The 26,422-nt window shown below is 40.0% G+C and overlaps 1 protein-coding gene across 1 annotated transcript in view; it reads left to right on the top strand.

Moving 5' to 3' along the window:
- mbo (nuclear pore complex protein Nup88) overlaps positions 1 to 26,422 on the top strand; it is a 69,061-nt gene that overhangs the window by 33,910 nt on the left and 8,729 nt on the right. Inside the window, exon 2 of the mRNA XM_011051887.2 lies at positions 17,808 to 17,977. Within this exon, the coding sequence (XP_011050189.2) occupies positions 17,808 to 17,977 (170 nt within the window). The remainder of the gene's footprint in view (positions 1 to 17,807; positions 17,978 to 26,422) is intronic.

Genomic DNA, 26,422 nt, shown 5'->3' with positions numbered 1-26,422 from the left:
TTATGAACTCGTAAAATACGTGGGAAAACGTATTTCTTTATCTGTATTAATTACTATATTAAAAGGTAATATTTCATTGAATGTGTTAAATAACAAAAGAGGATAATTTAACGTATATATTATACACTTTAATTGTAAAAAAAGACAAAAATATTATATTATCATTATTATACAGCGATATAACTATGATATTATTTTTATTATATTAGATATTATTGTTTTCCAATATTTTATTCGATTATTGTTATAACAATTTTTATGTGACATTATTATGCAATATAATTAATAGAAACCATCTAATATTTTTCATAAGATTTCATCTTAATCTTACGAAGTTTAATATTGTAACGTAAAATTTGGATGGCATCTTATGATATCTTGGCGGAACCACTAAGATGGCATCTGGAAGTAAGGAATCAATGCTTTGGCAGTGATTTATGCCGGTAGAAGGGTCGGGGCGACCAAGCCGTTTTTCGAAGTCTGTTTCCGATACCGGAGATCATTAATATTTTAATGCGTCTGTCATTTCAGTCAACGGCGAAGGAAGAGGAAAATGCGGGGTCGCTTTTAGCGAAATCGAGGTCTCAATAATTACGTCACTCGCAGGCGCGCCCTGCTTTTGATTCATAGCACAACAGAATTGCGAAACTGCGGTGGGGTGAGTCTCTTCGGATAATCGGAATTCAATTAAACTATTAGCATCAGGCTTCTTCTACCCCTTGAAAGGAGAGAGTGGTGGCGGGAACCGCGTCGGGAGGGATTTAATACGATGGAAGATCGAACTACATCGGCAAACGCGTCTGGAGAAAGGAAATCTTGAGAGAGAGAGAGAGAGAAGCGTCCCGATAATCAAATAATAAATGTCTAGACACATCGAAATGTTACGATTGTCCGTTACATTAAACTTTCTCTATCATGTACGTTACATTTTCAAATTCACGTTGCTATAGTACATCATAATGATAGTCTGCTCTTATTCGGATAATCTTTCAATAATTCATCATGGAGGGACAATAATATTAATATTTCATTGCAAAACAATTTTTCATTGCAACCCTTGTTGTAATCTATGACTGATTTAAGGATTAAACGGCAACCATTCCCGATTTCTCCGATTCGTCAAATGATAATCGCGAATCCAAAAGTAACTTCGAAGTAGACAAAGCCAGAGAAGAGCCGCTTAAGCTGACATTTGGGAAGAGGGTACTTTTCCTCCACGCGCGTGTGTATGCGTTCGTGTTTATACGCGCTCTCGTAGGTTTTTAGGGGAACGAGGTTTAGGACAACTGGAGCATCAATATACGTAGCACGGAATTCCAGCGTCGACGCAGAGAAAGAGAGAAAAGGCGAGAGAAATCGCCGAGGGTGGTTTCCGCCAAGCACCATATATCATACGTAATGTCGGATCCGATTCTCATATTATATCCTTATACGTGGATAGATAGATTTATGTCGTCTGTGACGAGTTCAGAACGAACTCAGGCATTCAGCTCAGACGCTCGCGATGACACAGGCGGAACGAAAATCGACAGTACTACTCTTCTGCGTTTTCGTTTCACGCAGACAAGAAACATCGCTGCCTTAACCAATTCATGCGACAAGACCTTATTGATTCTCGCAGACATAAGCTAAAAGCGAATAGTAACCACGTTCAAATATTTTAATAATATTGAATATTTGATTATAAAAATGTACGTTAATCGGAATCAAAAATTCTCATTTAATAAAATTCGAAGAATCTAGACTTCAATTATTTTCAGTAAAAAGAAGAGACAACTTGTGATATATATTATACAATAGGATTATAATGCAAAAGAATTAGCGATTATGATTAATTAAAATCTTAATTTATAATTTAGAAGAGTTAGCTATTAGAAGATTAGATTAGTGAATATAATTCAATATTCTTTTTATTTCTTGATTTTCTGATTGCAAAATAGCTGATATCAGTACGGAGAAATACATCAGTGGCAATCTTCCGATTATACAAGTCTGGCGCGAAGAAGTAATGGCAACTGATTTGAATTTTACGGCGGCACCGAAATATCGTGGATGCCGAAGCGTGGAACGCAATTTAAATTATAGTACCTATCCGTACATAATTTATGCCCTTGTTTTCTTGGCAACGCATATACCGTGTCTACTTTGGGTGAGAACGCGTTTCGCGGAAAATCGACGGCTGCATGGAAGAAGGGAATGACGCACAATTTAAATTATCCTGAATAATTCTCGCAATATCCGATCTTTATGGCTCGGAAAATGCGACCGTCTTTCCGTAGCCTATAACGACACGATTTCCGCCACCGGATAATGGCCTCCTTAATGTTCCTCCAATCTACCATTCGGCGAAATTTTACAAACGACGTTCGAATTTAGCAACTCTCAGCTTTCGATCTATCGCCTCTATCTTTCTCACGAATAAGTCTAATCTTATTATTGCATATTAATCTTTCTTTTAATGGTAAATTTGCGCATTTCACTCATCTCATTATAACTGGCATTACAGTGCACAAATTCAAATGAGATTGTTTTTATCGACTCGCTTTTACACTTATATTAAAATATCTAATTAAGAATTGAATATAGGGAATTCGGTTGGATGCATTATAATGCAGTTATACATTGGTCTAATCTCAATGTAAAAGTAAAATATCTCGAATAAAATGCCTCAATCATATTTTATCAAATAATACAATAAAGTATATTGAGGATTTCGTTGTTCAATCTATCTCTATATTTATATTAAGCACATATCTTTGTATCAATTTGTTTTAATGTGCATTAGTACGTCCAATTAAATTCGCTATAAGTCGTACATTCAAATTTTAATTTGCGGAAATGTGCAACATTTTTCGTTACGCAACACACTATTGTCGACTTGAGCAAAACTAATAAAAGCAAGCTCAAATGAAGAGGAAGAAAAGGGATCCGTCACGGGGAGCGGCTTGCGGTCGAAGGTATATATCTTTGATTAACGACCGCGACACCGGCTATATATAAGTACCATGGATACTATATATAAGACCACGATACCGATCAAGCCCTCAGACGCACTCGGTAGCACCCCGCTAACAATAAGAAATATCGCGATGGGTAATTTATTACCTATGGCAAAAAGCGTCAGTCGGCGCATCCGACGGGACGCGGGGCGTCGTCGGCGCTGCCGTCGTCGCCATCGTGCCGAACGAACAGTTTGACCGGCCGCGACCGGTTACAGATGACTCCTATTTATTACGTATATGACGATCTTGCACTCGTCGCCGACTTGCTTCCGTTGCTAATCCCACGTTCCGAGACCGAGAAAGATCGCATCGCCGATGAACAATTGCCGCGATTTTCATAATCGACCGCTGTCGTTTCGATACATCATTCTTGTGACATTGTATTGAGTCATTGCATTACGTTCTTTTTTATGAATTAATTGAAGAATATATTGAAGGGGAATACAAACTGATGCTTATCAGTCATCAGAGAATTCTCAGTCTCTGTTTTACTTTTATGTATTTTCCTTGGTATAAAATTGTATCTCTTTCTTGAATTTCTTCTCTCTTTGTGTTATTTTTTTATTTCAATTATTTGGTGTACCATTTATCTTTTCAAATATAAATTTAATAAATTATAAAATCGACTGCTTGTCGAATGTGGGTAGGTGAACGTGAATATTATAAGTATGTGAAGAAGGTACATAAGCAAATTGTGAATATGATAATGCGCCTTCGCAATCCGACGTTGTATTTCAACGACGCTTCTTCTCGACTGCTGGGTCATTTATTTCCCGAAGCTCTACTCCATTTCACGACAACCTGACGAATGGGAATATTCCCTATCTCCTATGATTGCTTGAAGTGAGCGATTTTCACGCCAAGGCAAAATACTAAGGCAATATACCGTTGCCAGAAGCACGAGAGATATTTAGGAATTTTTGTTCGACGCCTTTCCTCCAATTTTATAATCTTCAATATTAAACATTTTTATAATTACGCTTAAAAACTTTATTAAAGTTACTGGAAGGTTTTCCCCTCTTATTTGTTCTTTGAAAGAATTTAACGATCTCAATCGTTAGCCTAGAAATTATCTGTGCTTTGAATTTTTTTTGAAGAAAAAGTAGCTCACATTAATTAAGGAAAATGATAGTACCGTTAGTTTTAAAGGAAGAAAAGTATGAGGAATTTGATGCACACCGTGATATTCAGACAAGGCGCTTTTCGCGAAAGCAACGTGCTAGTCGCGGAATTTCAGAGACAGACTGGAAGACCAGGGGAAACCCTTACAGCCGTATATACGTGTATCACCGAGAATTTATATTTTAAATCGACTCACATTAGGAACGTGCGTTTAAACCGCGGTAAGGCCGCATTCCCTCGCGGCCGAGGACTGAGAGAAAGCACGTGTCGTATGGGCTTCCACACGTCGTATCAAACGCGCGTAATAACGTGACAAATGGCCACTTTACGTGGCGACCACCGTAGGGACATTCTTGCCGGCGCGGGCATTATGGTTTAACGTTTGACGTTGGTCTCTTTAACCCCCACGACGGTAGGCCCCCTTCATCTTCCATTGTCGTGCCTCCTTTAGGACCAAAGGGATGCAGAGGGTGCGACAACTCAGTTTAGTCATTCCGACATCTGCGAAGACAACGAATGAGCATCAATATATTCTGCCGGATCGTAAAATTTCATCAGGCTACTCGAGATCGTATACAAAGAGAGTATCATAGTGTTTTAGATCATACACGCAATGCAGGAATGAATATTTTTAATTGATTTGATTTATAAATTAATTTGAAGTTAACAGACATTTCTGCTTCATTCATTACAATTTGGAAAGAATAGTTTTGCTGAAATATCAAAAAATTTAGCTACATATAGATCTGAAAATAATTTTATTGAACAAAATAATTATACAGGTGTTTAAAAAACCATTTATATTGTAGATATTATACTCTCAATTTTTTAGTATAAAAATGCGAAACTCTTTTTATTTTTGTAAGGATTGTAGAACTATGAGAAGTGTTACTAGAACTGTCGTCATTTCTTTCGTATTAATAGAATATCGTACTAACTTTACGGGTATCCATGAAGTTAGCAGGACAACTATTAACATAAAAGAAATAATGATAGTTCCAGTAGCAATTTTTTTTCACATAGTTCTACAATTCCTTATAAAAATAAAAATGTTTTGTATTAAAGAACCAAAATTGAAAGTATAGCGTGTGTACTATCTAAAATATAAATGTTAAATAATTTTTTAAAATTTTGTACACACTTATCATACTTGAATTTACTACATAATTATTTTGATGAAATTCTACGAAATTATTTTCAGATTTGTATTTACCTAAATTTTTTAATACTTCAGCAAAATTGTTCTTTCTTACGTACACAGACGTAATAAATATAAATTACATTCCCATGAAACTATCGGTTTATAAAAATAAATAGCTTCGTATCGTTTTCTTTCTCTAAAATATCAAATTGAGGAAAGATAGAAATAAAGAAAGAGGTTGATTTATTTAATTCTTTCTAACGGAGCACGGCTCTAGAGATTAGGAAATGCGCAGCCTATGTTACGTTCATAATCGCAACTTTTCTTCGTATATCAGCGTAATACCATTCATATTAATCCCTAGACTTTTTATCTCGAATACTCGAGCACAACACTGCGATCCCAGATCGAATAGCGGCCAATATAAGATCGTGGCAACCAATCAAAGTTTTGATTTACATATGTCACGCTTTTAAAATAAATCTCGGTCGGCTAGGCGTGCGCGCGCGCTGGGAAAGTACTTCGGAAAGTTACCTGTTACACGCGGACTGGAAATTAAACCGTGTACAGGACGCGCACGTGTCCGCTCGTAAATGCACGCGCGCGGAACTCACGAGATATTTTACAATTACTGCGAAATCCATTAAGGCGAACCGAAATAGCGGCATGCACGGGGCCCGCATATACATATACGCGTAAGAGCGCGCAGACGGAAATTCGCGAAACGACGAGAAGTTCTTGCGGAGTTATACGGTCTTCTCATCGTCCCCTCGCGGTGAGCTAAGTCACGTCGTGGACTAGTTGGGAGAACACGCCCCGTGGAACTTGGCGAATATTTATGTTCACTCATTCATTTATCTCGTTATTCGTTCGAATACTCCCTTTGAACGATAATCTCATACGTTGCCATTAGCAGCAAGAATATGTGGAGTCATCGCTGAATCATTAAGACTGTAACTCAATGTATAGTAAATAAAAAATCTATACAATTTTCGATTTTCTTCTCCGAAAGTAGAATAAATCAATGTATAGTCAGACATTGAAGAAGGTATATATATATATATCGCAGTGCAATTGTAAAATAAATCCAATATTTGATACAACAAATCGAATTAAAGATTAATATATTCATTTACAATAAAATAATGAAATTTGAGTTTTATATGAAGATAATTGAACCTGTTAAATTGTTGACTGTTGGTTTTGATGTTTTCTTCTCTGTTGAACCTTTCTGGCTTTTCGACTCAAGCGTTGGCGCGAATCGAGAGTATCTGTGCATTTGTACATGAAAATGAAAGTCATAGTACTACATAGTATATGAAGAACCGTCTCGTAAGATGCTGCGAGGGGGCCTAAGATATGACACTCGCGTTGTGGTTTTAACTCCTGGTTATATTCCCAGGTAGAAGATTGCTAGATTCCGGCGAGCTGTATCTGCCTGTACGTACGTATATTCGCGTGGCGCACTTACAGGAGGGTGCATTACGCAGAAACACGGGGCTAAAACCGGCACCTTTCGGAATTACGGAGTAAAATGTGGAGTCGCGACTTGGAAACTGAGATGTACCAAGAGATATTTTTGAGAGATGCGGCGATCAACTTCATCGTATTTGCACAGATTTAAATAAATCTGTTTCTAAAATATTTTGGACAGATTTGAAACAGCGATATGTAATTAAAAATATAGTGATAATAGTCGGAATTTTTTCTCTCTTTCTCTACACAGTGAAATGTCTTGCGCCTTCTCGCTGAGAAACATATTTCTCTCCCATGTGCTGATAGAAACACAGTCACAGCGAGGATATTACGTATCACAACAATATGTGGGCTGGCGTGTAAAAACACGGTGTTTTCGAGAAAGCTAGAGTGAGCAGCCAGGAATTGCGAGTCGAGTCCGGCGATGGTTCGGGAGGAGTCGCGCGAATAAAAGGGAAATGTATGGAAGGAAAGATCTAATTTGTTCCTGTCGGGTCCGCTTTCGGATGCATAGGTGGTGGTTCCTGAGGGAAGAGGGAGGGACGTGGTTTCGGGAGAAGGATGGGGCGGAATTAATATTCATAAGCGTCCAGAGAGGTCTCGAGGGCGGGGTCAACTTACATGTATCTTTCGCTACTGACCCGAGCCACTGGCGCGATAACGGTCGGGAATTAAAATACTGCCCGCTGGTTTTAACCCTTCTTCGTCGTTCGGGGGTACGCGGCGTACGCGGACGTGGTCGATGTCCCCACAACCCTTGATGGTGGTGGTGATGGTAGAGACAGGCGGTGTTTCTACTCGGAGATCCTTAAAACTTCGAATGTAACATCCGCGCAATCTTTTGCAGGATCTACTTGCTATTGTTCCGTGAAATGTAAATTTGGATTAACGGGCGTCGTTTAGGAGGAGGAGGAGGAAAAGGGACCAACCATGAACCTCGCAAATTTGTTCTGAGAATTCGTAACGCGTGAATGAGCACAACGAGTGTGTCTTCTTTGGATGCGCATACGTGCTCAAAATGCATCGTCTGTAAAACATAATTAACTATCCACGTTGATCTAAAGTAGTTCTGGTATTGTTAAATTTTAATCCATATATATGACATATCCTAGAAAATTAATTTCCGAGATTCTAGATAGCAAATTTTGTAGGTAGGTATATGTTTTTAAGGAGCGTTTTAAGAAGACTTTATCCCAAAAATGTTGATAGGACATTAATCGATCGAAATTAGCTAATTTATTTCAGAAATGTTATGCAAACTATCCTTTTGACAATAATTTGTGGCACAAGCAGATTTCAATAAAATATATCTCTTGTTTAACAAATGATCTTAAGTTCGCGAGTGTTATGCCATATCAGCAGATCTGACGTATTAAAAAAATATTGAGTCGTATGTTACTTGCGGAGTTCACTCATTGGATATCATTAGTTGAGGTGACTCATTGAGCAAAGTGACACAGCAGCGCTAAGGACGTTTCGAAGACAAGGCTAGGGCTGGATGAGCCAGCGTTTCCTGCGGTACACAATTAGTCCTCGAGTATTAATTCTGCCCGTTGGCCGTTACCCGACAGGATATTATGCCGTTGGAGGCGGCGAACAATGCGGATTATACAGAGAAAACGCTTCGATAGCGTTTCTAATACGAAATCCACGTGGGCGGACGGTGGTGGTGATGGTGGTTCACTACCACCAGCGTCTCCGGTCGGCGGCAAGCGAGTATGCCGTAAACGTTAGCCCACGAACCGACTTAACTTGGCTGGCAATAATAAAATGATATAGGAGGCAAAATATGCATTTAAATTATCGCCCCGCGATAATAATTTGCATACCGCTGCGCGGCGCCTCTCCGCCACTTCGATGGGCCCCCCCGGTTCGCTTAGTTTAGCCCCGTTTAATTTAAATAATACTTCTCGGCGCGGGGGAAGCCGAGGCCGAGGCAAGATATACATAAAATCGCCATAACATTATAAATTATAACTGATACGGCTTATATCGCGAGAGCGAGAGCTCTCCTCTTGCTCATCCTCTCTCCCACCCCTTCCTCTCTTTTGCTTTCACGTTTTCTATCTTCTTTTCCGACGTCGTCATCGTCGTCGCGCGGAGATGCGTATTCGGACGATTACGGATACCTAAAGGGTTCCTCGCCCGATTAAGGTACGCCAAATGAGGCCCCTCGATCCCTGAACCATTAATTTCGAATCGTGGGAGCGGAAAGAGACCGAAGTTAACCTCCAGAGCGAAGGGTTGATTTTCTCGCGGTGGATAATCGTGAAACGGTTTTTGCAAGCATTGAAATACTTTTTAATTCAAATGAAGGTTTTATTATATTTATATGTAAATGTGTTTGACACAGCAACTCGTAAACGACAGGTCGAATAGCTTTCTTAACATGAAAGATCCATAACAATAAAATGCTCGCGTCCATCATTCCCATTAGCTCAATAACGAGCAAGAATTAATAATCCACCAACGGATCGAAGAAACTTGAATTCTATGGTAATCAAATGGCGGTCATCATGATATGAATTTCTCTCTTCCGTCCCGCCGGCAATTCCACGCTCACAATTGCCTCCACCAATTTTATTCGCACCCATACACGAGCGAAACGTGCCGCTGTGCCTCAAGGCTTTACGTTATTATTTTATTAAATCGTAATATAGAGAGACGACCGAGGTGTTTGAACACTCGCGTGATGCGAGTTGTATACTTTTACTGTATATTGTTGGGTGCTTCAAAAATCGTGACTTTCTCTAAATCATAAATATAAAATCTCAAAAGAATATAATGGATTTTTATCTCCAAAACATCGGTAACTTCGGAGCTGTAAATTTTGATCGAAGATCAAAATTTTAAACTTCAACTTCCTCTCTTAATTTGCTATGACTGAGCGATCGTCCGAATGCTTGAATAAGAATTCTGTTGATTGCACTCTCATTTGAGCATCATTAATTATCAAAGTATGAAATTACTTTCTTATCATTACTTTCTAATCACTAATATCAGTTCCAAGTTACTGGATAATCAATGAAATTAAATTGTAAAAAAAAGGAAGTTTAAGCATTATATAATTAACAATATATAAATAACTATAATATATATAAACAATACCAATATTTATACGTAGTTTCTATTATGTCACATTTAATACCACGTCATTTCATTGATTCTTTTAGTTGAATTTCATTGTAAATTTATCGATTGTGACATACTTAGAACTGATATCAGTGATTCTCCATTGATTCAGATTTAGAGAATAGTAATTGAAAAGAGATGCGGCATTCAAATGAAATATCGCGAGAAAATTTCCACCCCTTGTACGTGTACGCACTCCGGCGGGTTTCCTCATACATTGGACGGTCTCATGCTATCTGTACCGTGCGACGCTACCCATCGTCATGCCAGCCAAGCCACGCAATTCCGCAAAGTATGCAGATCTAAGAATTCAAATGGCCGCCCTATACCGCCCGTAAAATGGCGGACAATCGCGCTCGTAAACCACTATATTAAAATTCTATATCGTCCCCCGTGTAGCCGTCACCTTCCGCCCCTCAACCGTCGTTACCCCTTGCCCCGTTCTTTGCGCTTTTTCCGTTCTGCACGAAGGTCCAGACGGTAACCTCCCGCACCCATCTACCGATCCTTACATTGTACGGAGTTTGCGAGGCTATTCCGGACGTTCGCGTTTATGTGCGTGCCGCGGTCATGCGTACGGACATTGGCGCCTCGTGGCCGAAGTATAAAATGAGCGAGCACATTTACTTGCGGAAATGAACTAGAAAAGCGACGGATATGTACGTCACGTGGTAGGACATAAAAAACTGTAGTAAGATTCTTTCAGCCTTTTGAGACGATTAAATGGATTTGTTATAAATATAAAACTATAAATAATAAGGATTAACGAAGAGTTCGAGTCTTTGTTCCGAGGCCGTCTATTATTTCCGTTTATATATATATATAGTTTTACAAAATTAATTGTCTGGCTAATGCGCCATTATATCGATAATTTCTTCAAACTGTTGTCCAAGTATTAAAAATTATGTAATTTTACGCATGGCGGAAGAAGACAGGCGAAACAACACGCATAACTGCAATTCAGATTAATCAAATTTAGGTCCTAAATTTGATCCTACTACGCATCCCTCAAGTTGTCTTATCTGTCTTCTTCTATCATTGTTTTATCTACAACATTAATGATTTATATTTATATTTGGACAACTGATAATGAAATTAGTGTTCTCAGTTTAAAGAATACTCTAAAGAAATAATCAATATAAGTTCTGTTCGGACAATTAGTTCATTTATATGTACATTAATTATATTTTACACCCGTTTAAACGAATGTCAAAGTGAATTTTAATGAAGTATGTTTATGCAATGTCATATAATTGAGAATTTTTTAAACACTGAATTATTTAACGCGATTGTTTAGTGTTAGTATGCACAACGAAAATCAATACTTTCACAAATACTCATCATAATCTGCGATCGAAATACTCGCTTGGTTGCATTCACCGGACATGTTTATGTCATGCATGCGGGCATTGGCGCCTCGATTCTTGGATGTCCAGTATAGAGACCGTATACGTCCAAGTATATGCATATAAAGTATGCATATCTTTACTTCAGAAAATACGGGTATATCAACCGCAAAGGCGCCGGTAAACGACTGCAGCGATGTCGAAAGGAATTTTACTTCGCCCGTAGTGCACGACTCTCTCTGCATAAGAATTGCATTCGACGAACGTGTACAAAAACAATCCGGATAAAACAAATCCTATAAAGAGAAAGAGAATTTTGATATTCTTTTAATATCGTGGAAAGTAATCCACGAATCCACTTTGCCTTGTACGAATCTATTTATAAGATTCTTTCCTATCTTCGTGACACAAGTATTGTTCTCTCTTTGTTATTCGTTGAATGCCAAGAAAGATAAAATAATGTTTGTGTCAATTAAAATGTCATTAAATAGAAAGTACCTCGGTTTAAACAACTGAGTCGAGAAAGATTAATGAGAATGACGGGACAAAGCCAGTCGATTGTATCGAGTCGACGAATGCGAAAGATAACATTTTAGAAAAGGGTAGCCACGAAACGTACAAGCGTGCGTAATCACAGGAAAAATGGACATACCCCGTGATATCGGCGAATTCTTTTACGAGCAAGGGTGCCGGAAGTGCGCGAGGGCGGGGAGAAAACGGAAGCAAGTAACCGTAATGGCAATTACCGTTCGCGCATATCGCTGATTCACGTGTGTCTCACGTGTGTACGCAACGAAGAGCGTACGCAATAAGTTAATCGCGTTAGCGGCTCGCTTGATTAAACGAGCGATCAGCCTGATGGCTGTCCGCCATGGGTGCGGCGCGGTCGAGCATTAATACAAAACTCGATTGTCATTCGTCGCCTGACCCCGTAGCCCCCTGATTACGTCGATTCATTAACCGGGCTGCTCTACGTACGGCGGTAGCGTTGTTCCGAGGGCCGCGGCCCCGAAAATCAACTGACCTTTATCAACGTCCTGCCGAAATTGTCCGCACGCGATAAAACGTGGTTAATGATGTTATGCGATCGATACGTGGACTAAGTAGGAAGAAACAATGCGTTTATTATGCGACGATTTCACAGCGCAATATAGGGAAATTGAATTATTCATCATTATTGACGTTATTCAAGTTCGAATATCTTATCTTTATGCCCTGTACTTACTTTTTAGTTTTATCTGGTAATATATATTTAAAAAATGATTCTTTTTATATATATATATATAATATATTATTAGGTGTTGGAATTAATTCGTAGCGTTTTACAAGTGATGGGAAGTACTTTCATTAATGTATTTTTTAATGCTCATGTGAAATAAATAACATTCTTTCATTAAAAACGCTACGAATTAATTCCAACACCTAATATTATTAGTATTATTTTAAAACATTTAATTATATAGATAAGTGGTTTAAAGATACGGAAGTTGAAGTGCTCAGAATATTCCAAAAAAATTTTAATTTTATAGTTACATTTTTTACCAATTTATTATGTTATAATTTTTACATTAATTATATCCTTATGAGATAGAAGAATATAAAAGTAATGAACTTTAGGTCTTTTGGGGATTTGGGCAATACTTTTTATTTTCCATAAGAAGGTCGTAAAGAAAAGTATACCAGATGCTGTGCCCATCCATCCATTTAAAAGTTTTGAGAGATGAATGCATACTTATATATCTTATCTGCATTTGCTTTCCGAAACGCAGGTCATGAAACTCGATTAATAATCGATTGATCCCGCTGAGGCTGAAACGACAAAGAAGCAACGAGATGAGACGGATTTCGACGTCGACGAATGACGCCTTCGCGCATTTAAAAGTTTTCTCCTCGTTAAAACGTATTCCTCGGGGTTGTCGTCGGCAGAGCCTAACGAGAGAGTGCCATGTTCCGCACTGTTGTTTCTTTCTTTCTTCTTCTCCCCCTCCCCCTCTCTCTCTCTCTCTCTCTCTCTCTCTCTCTCTCACTGTTAGAAACACATTTATTAATGGCAGCTCGGCTCATCCTGCCGCTAAGTACCGGTAAGAGAGTACCCTCTCTGTTGCTTTTCCTTTTACCGAGAGCCTTCATTCACTTTAGGTAGCTGTCTGCCGTCCCGTTCAGGGGGCGGAGAAAGAAAAAAAGACGTTACATTGTCAACGCCTTATTAATCCAGAGGCGAGGGTGAGAGGGTGAAGACTGCAAGCTTCGGCGAGGTGTCGCGGGGTTGGGTCCTTTGAAGAAATTAAAAGAACAGAGGGTATAATGTGAACGCATCTATTCCCTAGTCCCCATCGCGCGCCTCTTTGCTGCCCGCTTCACCCTCCATTCCTTCGTCTTTCTCTTTCTGCATCCTTCTTTTTCTTTCTTTTCTCACTCCTCCTCTCCTCTGCAAGAGCGGGACCCATTAACATTGCCGTTACGCGAACTCTCGCTAAGCACCAGTCAGATAGACATCTCAAGTCTTGTCACGGTTTCTTAAAATCCGACTTATATCCGAGCTAGTCTCCCTCCTTGAACTCATTCTCTAAACGTTTTCCCTCGCCTTTTCGAATCCCTTCGTTTTCGTCTTTTTAATACGACGTAAGATAAAACGAGGAATCATTCGCTGACGAGAAGTCGAGCAATAGAATTTTTATCCAGTCGATAATGGTAATTTTATTTGATGACATACACAGCAACGTCACGTTATATTACGTAGTCATGCAAATTGATAAAAACATAATGGACTGCCGTTGTTACCACCATCATGAAATATATATTATTTTATAGAATACGCGTTCAGTTCCCAACTTTGAAGATATACATCTCACTCGAGTGATACGCACCCCTGCATTTGTATCAATTCACATTCGGTAATACGCACGTCAGTGCGGACCCGAAAAGAGAAGTACAGCCATTCCGCGCGAAGAGCGGTCGTCATAATGTAAGGCATCTACGTAAGGATGGCAAACGAGGACGTTAGCCGAATAATGCAAAGCAAACCCGAGCTGAGATATAGTCCGGCATTTGTTCATATTAAGGCGTTGTCAGAGCGCTCGCAATGTTCGCACGTCGGGGTCAACCCTCTCCCTCTATACGCGACATTTCGGCCGCGTGCCCGCGTATGTTTTGAAATTATATAGCGCGAGAACGCCCGACGTCGTTAGTCAACTCGCGCCGCATCTCGCTGTTAACTATGTGTATCTTGAGCACCCGTTACATCGCCATTTGTCAGGTCCGCTTCGCCGTACGCGCGCAATTTCGCGCGTTAAGTCGCGCGCACCCAGCGCGATATTTCGACCGGCTGTGACAACCCGCGTCCGGGATTTGTCTTGGACCGATGTTTGTGCCGAGCAAACAACGACTAAACGTTACAATGCGAAAGGAATACATCATCAAAGATCATGTTGCGTCTTTCCAAGTATTAGCTTTAAATATTCTGCGCACTGTCTTAAACAGATATTTAATTTTGTATAATGTTTTACTGATAATTATGTTTGATCGAGGAATAATACGTACACATAAAAAACCTCACGCGAAAATCGACAGTCGTCACAAGTCTGGAAGTGTTCTTAGTCCTAAAACATTCAATTCGATGAAAAGCGAAATTCAGACTTGTCGTCTGGCAAGCAGACTTTGATCATAAGTGACACGCGCGACTTTACGGTAAACCTAAGTTCTAAACTAATAAGGCAACACCACGGTTTCATGATCGAGGAAGATGGAGAGGAAGGGAAAACGGAGGTAGAAGGGTCCAAGTTTCATGGAGCTACGAACCGGGTCACCGATTACGACGTTGATCGTCTACAGGCGACAACCAAATTGGATAAGTTGAAGGAGTTGAATCTTCTTCGTTGTCCGAATTCCTATTAAGCTCGCGAAGATTTCATCCAAATATATATGAATACATTTTTTTTTTCTATTATTATAATTCTATATAAAGTATCTCAAACTTTTTGTGCATTTTATACGAAATTAACAATTTTAAGTATCTTATGTACCTATTTTTGAACATATCTATATTAAATATTTTTATTGAACTTGAAATCAAAACCTTCGGTTTTCATTTGAACTATTTGTCCATTTTAGCTTTTGGTATTTTCAATTTACATATATTTTCATTACCTTACTCTCGATCTTTCTTTACTCGCTAAATATATAATTCACGTCCAAGATCGATGTTAAAAAAAAGGAATTATCGCTGATAGAGCACCACATTCGTTTCCCAGTTCGGGTTTTCGCGGCCGAAAGAGAACGAAAAGCGCGCTAGGTGGTTGGCGTTGGGTGTAAATTTGCATTGAACGAAATGAGGCGCTATGGGGGCATTCCAGTCCGAAGTTAATAGCTTCCCAACGATTAACTGTATCCCTCCACCCATGTACCATCCGTGCGCTACCCTCTTCACCCTTTCTCTATCTCTCTTTCTCTCTGCCTCTTCGTCGTTCATCCCTCTCACAACCCTCGTCCTCTTTCTCTCTCGTTCTCCATACACACATCGTCGTTCTTGCTTCTCGTCGCACGCGCCACGTCCCAGCTACCTATATCGTCCCTTCTAATAATGTATGTCCCAAAGGTCGCAAAATAACTGACTTCGACGGACGACAAATATCGCGGATGTCGTCGGTCGATCGAATGAATCGTAAATTAGCCAGGGAAAAAACGCAATGAACACAACCGATATTCACGAGGAGCGGCTCGTTCGTTTTTTTTATCGCAGCGATTGTGGCTTTTGCCTGCCTGGCGGGTCATCAATAGCACGCGGGGCTTGGAAAAGGCAACGCCACTGCGGCAGCCAATAGTTTCCAGGCGCGTGAAGGCGCCATGGGGGTTATAGGGCATAATTTAGTGGACAGTTTGATATACAAACAATCTTTAATGAAATTCTTGGTGTTCATTAATAACGCATTACAGCCTCGCGCGCCGGTGTGTCGGCATCGGTACCCGGGAATCCCGCGTTGCCTCTCCCTCTACCTCTGGCTCTTCACCACCCCTTTTATACCCTTCCATTTTCCTGCTCATACTCCGGTGCCGCCGCTTCCGCGCGTACCATCGTCCGACACCCTTTATCGCCCTGGCTTTCAACTAACCCATACCCCTCGCCGCCATCGAGGTGTCCTAGATGAACTATCGCGCGAATATGTTTTCATACTGTCACAATGACAATTCAATTAGTTGTCGATCGTTCAAATTAATATAAATTTTTTGCTTACTTGAAAAGAAAAAAAAACGACTTAATGAATTTGTATTATATTGATTATAATGTTTTATTCTTGATGCGAGACAAAGTATAGTTACTGAATGATTTATCCATGTTTATTAATAGATAATAGATTAACTTCAATCTCGGTTCAATTTGTTCTTTTTTTTTCTAATTTTTAGAATTAGAAAAAGAAGAAGAGTACAGTTCAATCGAGAGTAAAATTACATTGAAAGAAACGGGCGTTTAAGTGAAGCAACGATTTTTAATAAGTAAGTTCTAAAAGAAACAAAATTTTATCAGAATATATCTTTTATATTAACGTACCTTTTAAAATGTTGTTAAAATATTTTTTATTTGGAAAATTCACAACATATCTCGTAAATTTATTTTTCCGCTTCGTCTGCATGTTTTCGCGACGCCACGTCGAACTCGAGACACGATATCCGATATATCGAGACGAAGAAGTCTCCCCCATCGGAGAAACCCAGGGAATAACCAGCCTCTGGGTAGGAAAAAAAGTAATTGCCCCTTGATACACGCCGATACCCCACCTGCGGGGATGCCGCCTCGTAATGATGTTCGCGTTGGCGAAACTTAGTTCGAAATTAAATATCGGGGCAAGGAGGTGGAACGGCGGGGGTTGCGGAAAAGAACGTCGAAGAGGTATCAGGAGGTTGCGAAGGGGGAGAAGAGCAGACGACGTTGTGCACCTGCCTTTTTCCCGGGACGGCATGATAAAAATCAAACTGGAAAACAAACGAGGAGTGGGATCGTATTATAAAGTTTTTAATCGATAGACGATGCGCGTCTCGGGAGACGGGAGAAGCAATGGGACGGGTAGGTATCTCGCGAGTAGATAGGTAGACAGATCGGAGGGGGTGGAAAAAAAGAATAGGAGGAAGAGAAAAACCTCCAAAGAGAAAACGGTGCGATCGGGCGAGGAATCCTGCGGCGTGCTTACTGGCTCGTGTAATAATGAATTTATACTTCGCGCAAGAGCGCTTACAGGATCGGCGACATACCACTTTTCTTTCTCGCTTCGCCTGCCTTCTTAGAATTTTAATTAATGAAAACGTCCTAGCTGATGAGATCTTTGCTTGAAGATTTTTTTGTATCGTATGGATACGTATCCGCGTTACTGTTACAAAAACGAGATGCAATTCTAGCTGTGTATCTATCTCACGTTTTTATCTTTATTAAAAGTGACTTCTTCATCCTGTAACGCATCACGTTTTTGTAGGCAAAAATAAAATAAATAAAATTGGAAATCTCTCAGAGATTCTTATTTTCAATTCTTTATATCAGTAAAATTATAGCTGGTAATGTTACTAGGACAAAATATTATTCATGATTTTTATTTTTTATAGACACTACGACCAACGGATTCGCCCATATTTGAAGTCGCAAACGTATTGATAAACGAGACAGCAACGCAATTAACATTATGGGGCAGATTGGGCATTGCTATCATGAAATTGCCGAAGCGATGGGGCAAGGACGCTGTTTACGAAGGCGGCAAAAAAGAGATCCTTTGCATGTGAGTACATATTAAAACCGGCTTTCTTCTCTTTTATTTGAATACACGTTAGTTTTAGAAATCTCTACACTGCCTCTGTAAAAATGCCTCTGGAAAAATGTGATAAAGAAAAGTCGAGGTACTTATCTAAAAATCTTTGCTTGAACTGGAAATTGTATAAATTCACAAGAAATATTATTAAGTACAAAGAACTGCCTTGATCTAATATGAGATTTTTCACTTATATGTATTTAAAAATCTTAATAAAAAAATAATACCTTAATACGGACAATCATGTCGCAATAAGACAGTTATGTGAGAGTGAAAAGCAACAATTTATTCCTAATTACATATTTTGAAGTATATCTTTTAACTGTAAAGTAGTACAATTGTTAAAATGTATACCTGTTAACGGTTTCCCTAAGATATAGGAATGTGACAAAATAATTAAATTAGAAGCAAGGGGGCGACCAATGTTGACTACCAATATCTACCCCTGCCGAATCACTCTGTCCAGAAAGAAACGCGTATCAAGAAAATTCAACTCGTAAAAACGGAGATAAGGTTAGCGGCGGATAATAAATCGCGCTATCTGCCTTTTCTCCCCACGCCATCGCTGCGTCTCCTGTAGGCGTCCTAATATCCTGTAATTAAGAGGGTGTTACGATGACGCCCGGGGAACCCCTTCGGCCTCCCTCTTATGGAATTAAGGTGGCTTTACTCGGTTAGTTTTCAAAAGTTCCGGGGGGCCGGGAAGCACCGCTGAATACTAACCGCCTCATCAACGACACATGCCACCCGAGACTACTGTCTCGCGTAACATTACCCCGTAGTGTGTGCCACCGTCGCCGCCCCCGGTCCCGTTTGCGTTCCGACCCCCGGCCATAATCTTTCGGGCGATTAGAACGTCGCGCAATTACGGGCGCCGTTGGAGATTACATTCTCTCGCGCATCGCTGGATCACGATGCAATCGATCATAGTCAATCAATACGTCCGTCGTATCCATCGTTCGCGTATCCAACTGATATCCATTCTGTAATATTATGATCTATAACAACTTATCTTTTCAGCGATAAACTCACGATCCCGTATAATATTTTGATAGTTTAAGATGGCTAAAATATGTATTTCTAAAGAATAATATTAAAAATCTAATTAAAATGATGTTGACATAATATATTGATGTTCATAAATAAAATTTTTCAAGCCTTTTAAAGTAATACGAAACTCATAAAATATCTCAGTTCTGAGGATAAGAATATGTATCGCGTGAATCTAAAAACTCGCCTCTGAATTAAGCGGTAATTAATAGCGAAATACGATGACTCTTAATCTGCCGGCGGTATAAATGCGAAAGGGGTAACTGGCTCGTTTTAAGTCGTCCCACGCATTATAATTTCATAATAAGCTGAATTCAGAATAAATGCAGGTACCTTCCCCGACTTCCTGCTAATTCGTAATTCTGAACTTTTTCCGGAAGCGAACGAACCGCTTATTTCTCGAGAGGGAAAGGAAGGGCGAGGGTAACGCGAAAGAGGAAGAGGGAAGAGGAGAGAAAGAGGAAAGCAAGGCAGAGAGAGGAACAACCGACCGCTGCTAAACAAACCGGCCAGATTAAGAGCGGCAGTTTGCGCTAAAGTTTTTTCGTCGTTTCACTTAGGCGATTTTGCCCGGCCTGCTGGGTTCGAGCGAATTTATTAAGAACGCACGTAGAGCGCATTATGCGCGCACACCGCGCGAAAGATCGCGCAGAGCAGTTTCTGAGTGAGTCGCGGGAACCATTAGAACGAATCTCGGGGATTTAATGTCTGCCACCTTCCAGCCGGCTTAAATAAGGCTAAATGAAGTTTATGCGTTATTGCTGGAGAAACTTCCGGTAGACCCAGCGGCATGGCCTAGCCAATGACCTGAAGCTCTGAGCGTTATCATCTCGCGATTTCAAACTAGACACAAGATACACAATTAGTCTGATTCAAAAGAATTATCTTTCATGTTAGAGAAGATCAAAGATCATTAATCGTATAGGGAGATTATATTAACTTTAAGAATTATTCGTATTTTGTTGAGAAAAATTGTTTATAAAGTTCTCAGCGCGACATTGTAATTACATTTAAAAAAAATATTAAATTTTAATAAATATTACTTTGAATGTTTCTAAATAATAAATATTTATTAAATATAAATATATATTTATTTGAATTACAAAAACATTAATTTGATTTAACTATCACTTTTTATTCAGCAAGTATTTATATATTTACTGTAAGTTTATGTCTACTTATTATTCAGAGAAATATGTATATTAAGCAAATTGTTTTTCAGTGTACTTTTAATTTTAATTTTATGTTGTACTATTTGTATATTTAGATTTATATTTGGTTTTAATCGTGATAGAATTAGAAAACATCATTACATGAAGTAGATCAGAATCCTATAATTATAGCAAATAGTGCCTGACGGCAAATAGATATTCATCCAACCATTTCTGAATCGCAGACGTGGTTTAGATCGTTCCCGTTCCAGAATTGGAGTAATTGAAGAGATTAAAGATGCAAAAGGTAACTTTCGATAGGACGCTCGATGTCCTCGTCGTCCTCGTCCTGAAACCGAATAACAGGTCCCGCAGCTTGGCGAGCTACGGTGGAGCGGAGAGGACGGGCTTTGGATTAAGCAAATGGCGACAATAATAGTGATTATTCGGATTATGATATCAGAGCGCGAAGTGGGTTCGCCTGGACTTACTGGCAGCCACTAACTGCCGCGCCGCCAAATCCTGACTTCAAGACACCGGATTAAAACTATTACCACTTCGTGACACCCCTTCGGTCTCACTCCGTTTCATTCCGAGTTCCTTTTTACCCGCCTCGACAGATCCGCGCGTTTCTCTCACCTTTGGGAGACTTTTTCGCCCTCCTCAGATGTTTTCAGCATCCCTGAGGATCAAGAATCTAGCAGTCATCAATTTCATGGTAGTTGAGGAAAGATTTATGCTAATAGAGTTTCTGCAAAATGTTTACGTTAATATGTTTTCGTTTCATCAGATTAAAAACTTCTTTGATTTGTGATGCATGTAAAATTACAGGAAAATTATTTCCATTTGTTATTCAATCAGTTGATTATCCGACATATACTCACATTATTTTTTATTTGACAAAAAATCTTGGAAAAAATTAGACTTAGATTTATGTTTGACTAGTCTTTATCTATTGATTTAACGATTCTAAGTCCTCGATTTAAAGTACTCCAATAGCGAAGACTTTTTTAGTACAATAATAGATCTTTTTGATTCTATTATCTTTCTATAATACGTAATCGACATAATCTTATAAAATGTGAATAAAATACTTATTCTGTCGCAAGATATTGTTAAAAATCGTACTACTTTACGAGACGTACTCATAAAGCAGTAAATAACAACAGTTTAACCACGATAACGGTTCGTTCTCCATCCCGAGGTAGCGGCGACACTCCCCGCGGATAATCACTATAGGAAGTAAGTACAATTCCTACCGCATAATGCGGTCACGGTGTGGGTGAAGAGCACTACACCGTCGCGAGTCCCGGTATTAATTCGACAACGAATTGCGAAAGCGGCGCCATTCCGTGCGGCACCGTAAGATCGTCGCCTCTTGGTTGGTTCGCGCAGCTAATTATTGTTTTAAGGATTACCGTTATGTGTTTATTATACGGCCTGCCCTGCCCTCCTCCCCTCCCCCTCCCCTCGGTCACCCCTCACCTGCCTTAATATTCGGTAGATTTCAGCTTCTCCGGAAACGCGGTAGGAGAAACCTACGCCATTTCTTCCCTTCCACTCGCGACCTTCCCTCTATCCTCCGCCACGAAAAGTCAGCCTACGTTTATGAATAATTCTCACCTCTTATAACCACCCCCTCATCTCCCTTACCGACCTTTACCCAATCCACTCGCCAGCACCGCGAACGTCTCGCCGAACTACCCTCGGAGTGTTCGCCTCGTAAACCCCTAATGCCGGCTCTTCATCTGCGAGCTCCCAGATTCTGAGCTCCGCGAAACAGGTGAATCGCCGTAACGTCCGCAGCAAGAAGCGGAAAGTAGATAATGGACATGTAATTATACTACAAGCTCTCTTTCTCTCTCTCTCTCTCTCTCTCTCTCTCTCTCTCTCTCTCTCTCTCTTTTCTTCGACTAACGATCTTATTAAAAGCTCTCGTAATAGATAAGATTACCATCTTGTAGAAAAATATGCGGCATTCTTATCACGAATGTAAACGATTCAGGATGATAGTTATCAGAAGTTTCTCTGCTGAGTTTCAACGAAATTATAGTATATTTTATTACTGATTAATAATAAGATAATAAAATAATCGAGTAATTACTCTTACCGCTTTTCATCTGTCAAAACGTGAAGGTTTCAGGAAAGAAATTATCATGCACGGCAGGATGAAGCATCGACCGGAGTTTATAGTCGAGATTTATTGCCCCGATCATCTTTACGACACGTCGGCATTTAACAAACGATAAAATCGCAGATCCCCGCGATATCGCTCCGCGTACGTGCGCGATGAATTGAATTTATATATTTTTTTTGATCGAACAAAAAATGCGGAATAACATTGCGTTCGGAGTGGAAGAAATATTTGTCTGGGCGTGATGCGCATGTAATGTTTATGGCGAAAGAGCGTGAACGTGTACTATATACGCCGGCGACGGTATTTTATATCTTCCACACATGACCACGCATTCCTCAAAATTTATAAAAAACCATCGTATCGCGAGTCACTGTTTGCACGATGTAATTGCCAGATTGCGATTTTACCGAAAAATATTCAGTTTTATGCTGTACTTTGAACCGCCGACAGCCATACTTATCTAAAAAATTAAATACGATTTTTTCACACGCTAAAAACTGTAGGATAATTTAAACAAAAACTGTAGAATAATTTAAACAAAATCGTATGATAAATAATAAGTAGATTTGTGAGTATTTAGGCCTAAATAGATTACGTGAGTAGATAAAGGTATAAGTAGTCAGTCATAAATTTAAGTAGAGAAGCTACTCATTGTGCCAGACAGGCTAAGTGAAAAACACTCCGATAGACAAAGTGTCAAATTTGTTATAAAATCTAAAAAAATAGAAACTTATACACAGACAAAGTACTCCAAAAATCAATATTTAATAAAATTTAGGTATATCAAGGCAGGGAAAATCGCTCACGATGTTATTTTTAATCAAATTGTCCGGGTTGATTCACATTAAATTCAGACAGAGTGATGAGCTGATTTAAGCTGTCATAATCGAAAGAATCCATAATATTTATTGAACGCATATTCTGATGTTTTTTTAGCTTCGGACTGAAAGACAAACAATAAAGAAGACAGATTTACGAGGTGCCATAAAGCTCGCGGGCTAATCTGTCACGCGTGCAAGCTCATTTATTTTCGAACGTGGAAATTCCACGGGCGCGTTGCAGAAACGGTCAATCGGCGCACAGGAGAGAGGGAGTTCCTCGAGCATATGTTGAACGTGCTACGGAATATTTCACCCACGGGTTGAATCTCACCCCCTTTCTCCTGTTCCTCCCCTCTCACGCAAACGCGTGAGGATCGCTCTCCTATCTGACCCGGACTGCTGGACCGCGGGAGGGAGAAGGGGTCACGCGCGTTTATTTAAAAAATGATTTAACCTAATGGTTTTACATATGTAATCCCGATATAAACCCGAGGCTAATCTCGGGCGGCCACACGCGGTGCTATGCACACCACATACGCACACACGTCCGATCGTACGTAGAGAAAGAGAGAGAAAGAGAGAGAGAGAGAGAGATTGCGAGAACGAGAGAGTTGTGTTTCCAAACGACATCTACCTCCATGCATCCCCACTTCGAATCTATCTTTGTTTTTGTTTTTTTTTTACTTTTTTCGATGAGCAAGCACTAACGAAAATCACCGGCTTGCTGGCAGCAGCACGGTTGTCCTCGACGATGAGCGAGAGATCGCAAGAAGGGAAGGGGGTTGTTTGCGGAGGCCGAGCATAGGGTCGCGCTGTATTCGCACCGGGGATGAGTTAGATGATCCCCGATGATATCCGCGCCTTTTGAAAAATGTTGGCACACCGAGGAAAAAGCGTATAAGCCGTTTTATGGTTTACGTGTGTCGCGCTTTATCAGGCCGCCGCGGCCTGAAACTTTATTGTCGGCCGAACGATATTTCTCGTCGAATCAGCGTTAACGAAAGAGTTGAATTATGAGAGGTCGCGCGGAATTAAAAAGCTCACAGCGTTACGCTTATATAATATATAATCGGACGGTATTTGTTCGCGATAGGAATGAAAATATTCGTTTATCTGCCGGGTCGTCTTTACATACTTCACCGCAAAAATACCCTCTCATAGGACATTAACACGGTTTTATCAGAGAATTAATAATTTAATAATTAAATACACAGATCCTCAACTTTAATCTCGATTTTAATTTTTGAATAATTGAAGATGTAACATGGGATAAGCACAGTAATCTCAAATTGATATCTCGATGAAATTACAATTCTTGGAAATGTTCTACATCGATAATCAGAATAATTTGTCTTTTTTAAAGAAACAAAAATAAAATTTAAGTTATACATAGGAATTTTCTTATATCCGTACATAACTTTTCTTCTAACAAAATGGAGAACATCTCATACATGCAGGTATTCGATTATCGCAGTTCTAATAACGTATACTTGGCATCTGTTTGCCAGTGTTCCTACCTTCGTCTAATCAAAGAATTCCGAACGTCGCGCAGCAGAGAATTTAAATACGCGAGACATGTTTCAGTCGCAATCGTCGTCGTCGTCGTCGTCGTCGTTGGCTTCGTCATCACCGCGTAACGAAATAAAAGCCGATGAAAGAGAAAGAGACATCTGTCGGTTCTTTTAATTACAGCGGTGTGTTAATCACGGACACGGTCCAGGGATGCTTGGGCACTCCTGTTCTCGCACTCCGTATTCTTTGTTTGCCGTTTCCCGTCGTGGCCTCGTCGCTCACCTACGCTCGCTTCGTCCATTTCCAATGATGCGTTTCATGTCCAGAGACACGCACTCGCGTGACACAAAGTCGATGTCACGATCTGATTCCTCCTCAGCCTTAAAAATATAAAGCACCGCCGCGAGAGAGAGAGAGAGAGAGAGAGCTTGTTAATCCATTACGCTGTGAAGTTTTATTTTAAATTAATATGGACTGGAGAATTCCAAGATTAGTATTGAAGATTAAAAGTGTAATTTTAAGAGAGAAATAATTAACAGGACTAAATATTCTCGTCAAGTCATGATGGATTGATCCTTTACCCCAATTTTTAAGAAATTAGGTACATTACATCTGTATTTCTCTATTTCTAAATATATGATTAATCAAACATGCAAGGCCTAATTGTTTATAGTTGTTGATTTTTCTAATGGTTTCTTTCAATTCTATGAACGTATAGAGTATCTTTAGATAGTAAGTCAACTATGTCACAACGACCAAACTTCTCCATGTAATTACTTCTTCACACGACCTCTCGGCTCTCTCCCTCTGTCTCGACTAACCGCTTTCAAACGATATTTATGACTCGCGCTTATTACACATTACCTAATTATCTCGCGCCAAGTGCGATACGCTGTCGTGTGTACCGCCATGAAATACTCAACGAGGCTCGACACCCTCGTCATCGAGGCGAATACGGCGCACTACCTAGGGGGGTAAGTGCCGGCGAAGATCGAGAACCGGAACGTGTCAGGACAGGGCAACCGGGAGAAGCCAACCGGGTACCAGGCCGTGAGTCGATGGCAGGAGGCGATGGAGACGCGCAACGCTGCCTGAGCGCACCGCGGCGTCGAGAATTAACGGGCTTAGTTGCCGACGCAGGTGTCGTCGGGAAGGCGAAGGCAAGCGAGAGTCAGGATGAATTACGACGGGAGCGTCAGCCAACGCTAGGAGAACGTCGGTCGTTATATTTTGCGCAACATCCCGATTTTATGGGCCGCCCCCCACGCTCTAGGACGAAGCGTTCTCCATCCCCTTTCGGGACGAGAGAAACTCGAACTTCCGTTGTGTAACGCGGCTGCCGCTGTAACCAATGAGGCAACGTAAGGCGTGCTCTGCAAGATTCAAAATCACGAATCGATTGATTAATTATGATACTGTGACTTCTGTCATATTTTATTTGTATAAAAGTAACTATCCTTTTAGATATTAATAATAATATATGACAGAAGTTTATACATCGTATACATATATTGTATGTATAATATATGATACTAATATACGACATTCTGATATATTCAATGCACTTATTCAATCAATATCTTATTCAAATAATATCAATCTTACGATAAATCATAATTAGAATCGCCACGCGGTGTCGGTCGTCAGTTTCTCATTGAGCTTCTTTGACAACACAAGACTATGTCCTTCGAGGTTGCGTCACAAGCAGGCGGGTTAACGAGTAATGTCTAATCTATGCATCCGC

This window comes from Acromyrmex echinatior, chromosome 2 (assembly GCF_024713525.1).
Source record: "Acromyrmex echinatior isolate Ae372 chromosome 2, ASM2471352v2, whole genome shotgun sequence".
Taxonomy (NCBI): Eukaryota; Metazoa; Arthropoda; class Insecta; order Hymenoptera; family Formicidae; genus Acromyrmex; species Acromyrmex echinatior.
This window is presented reverse-complemented; position numbering and strand designations above follow the sequence as displayed.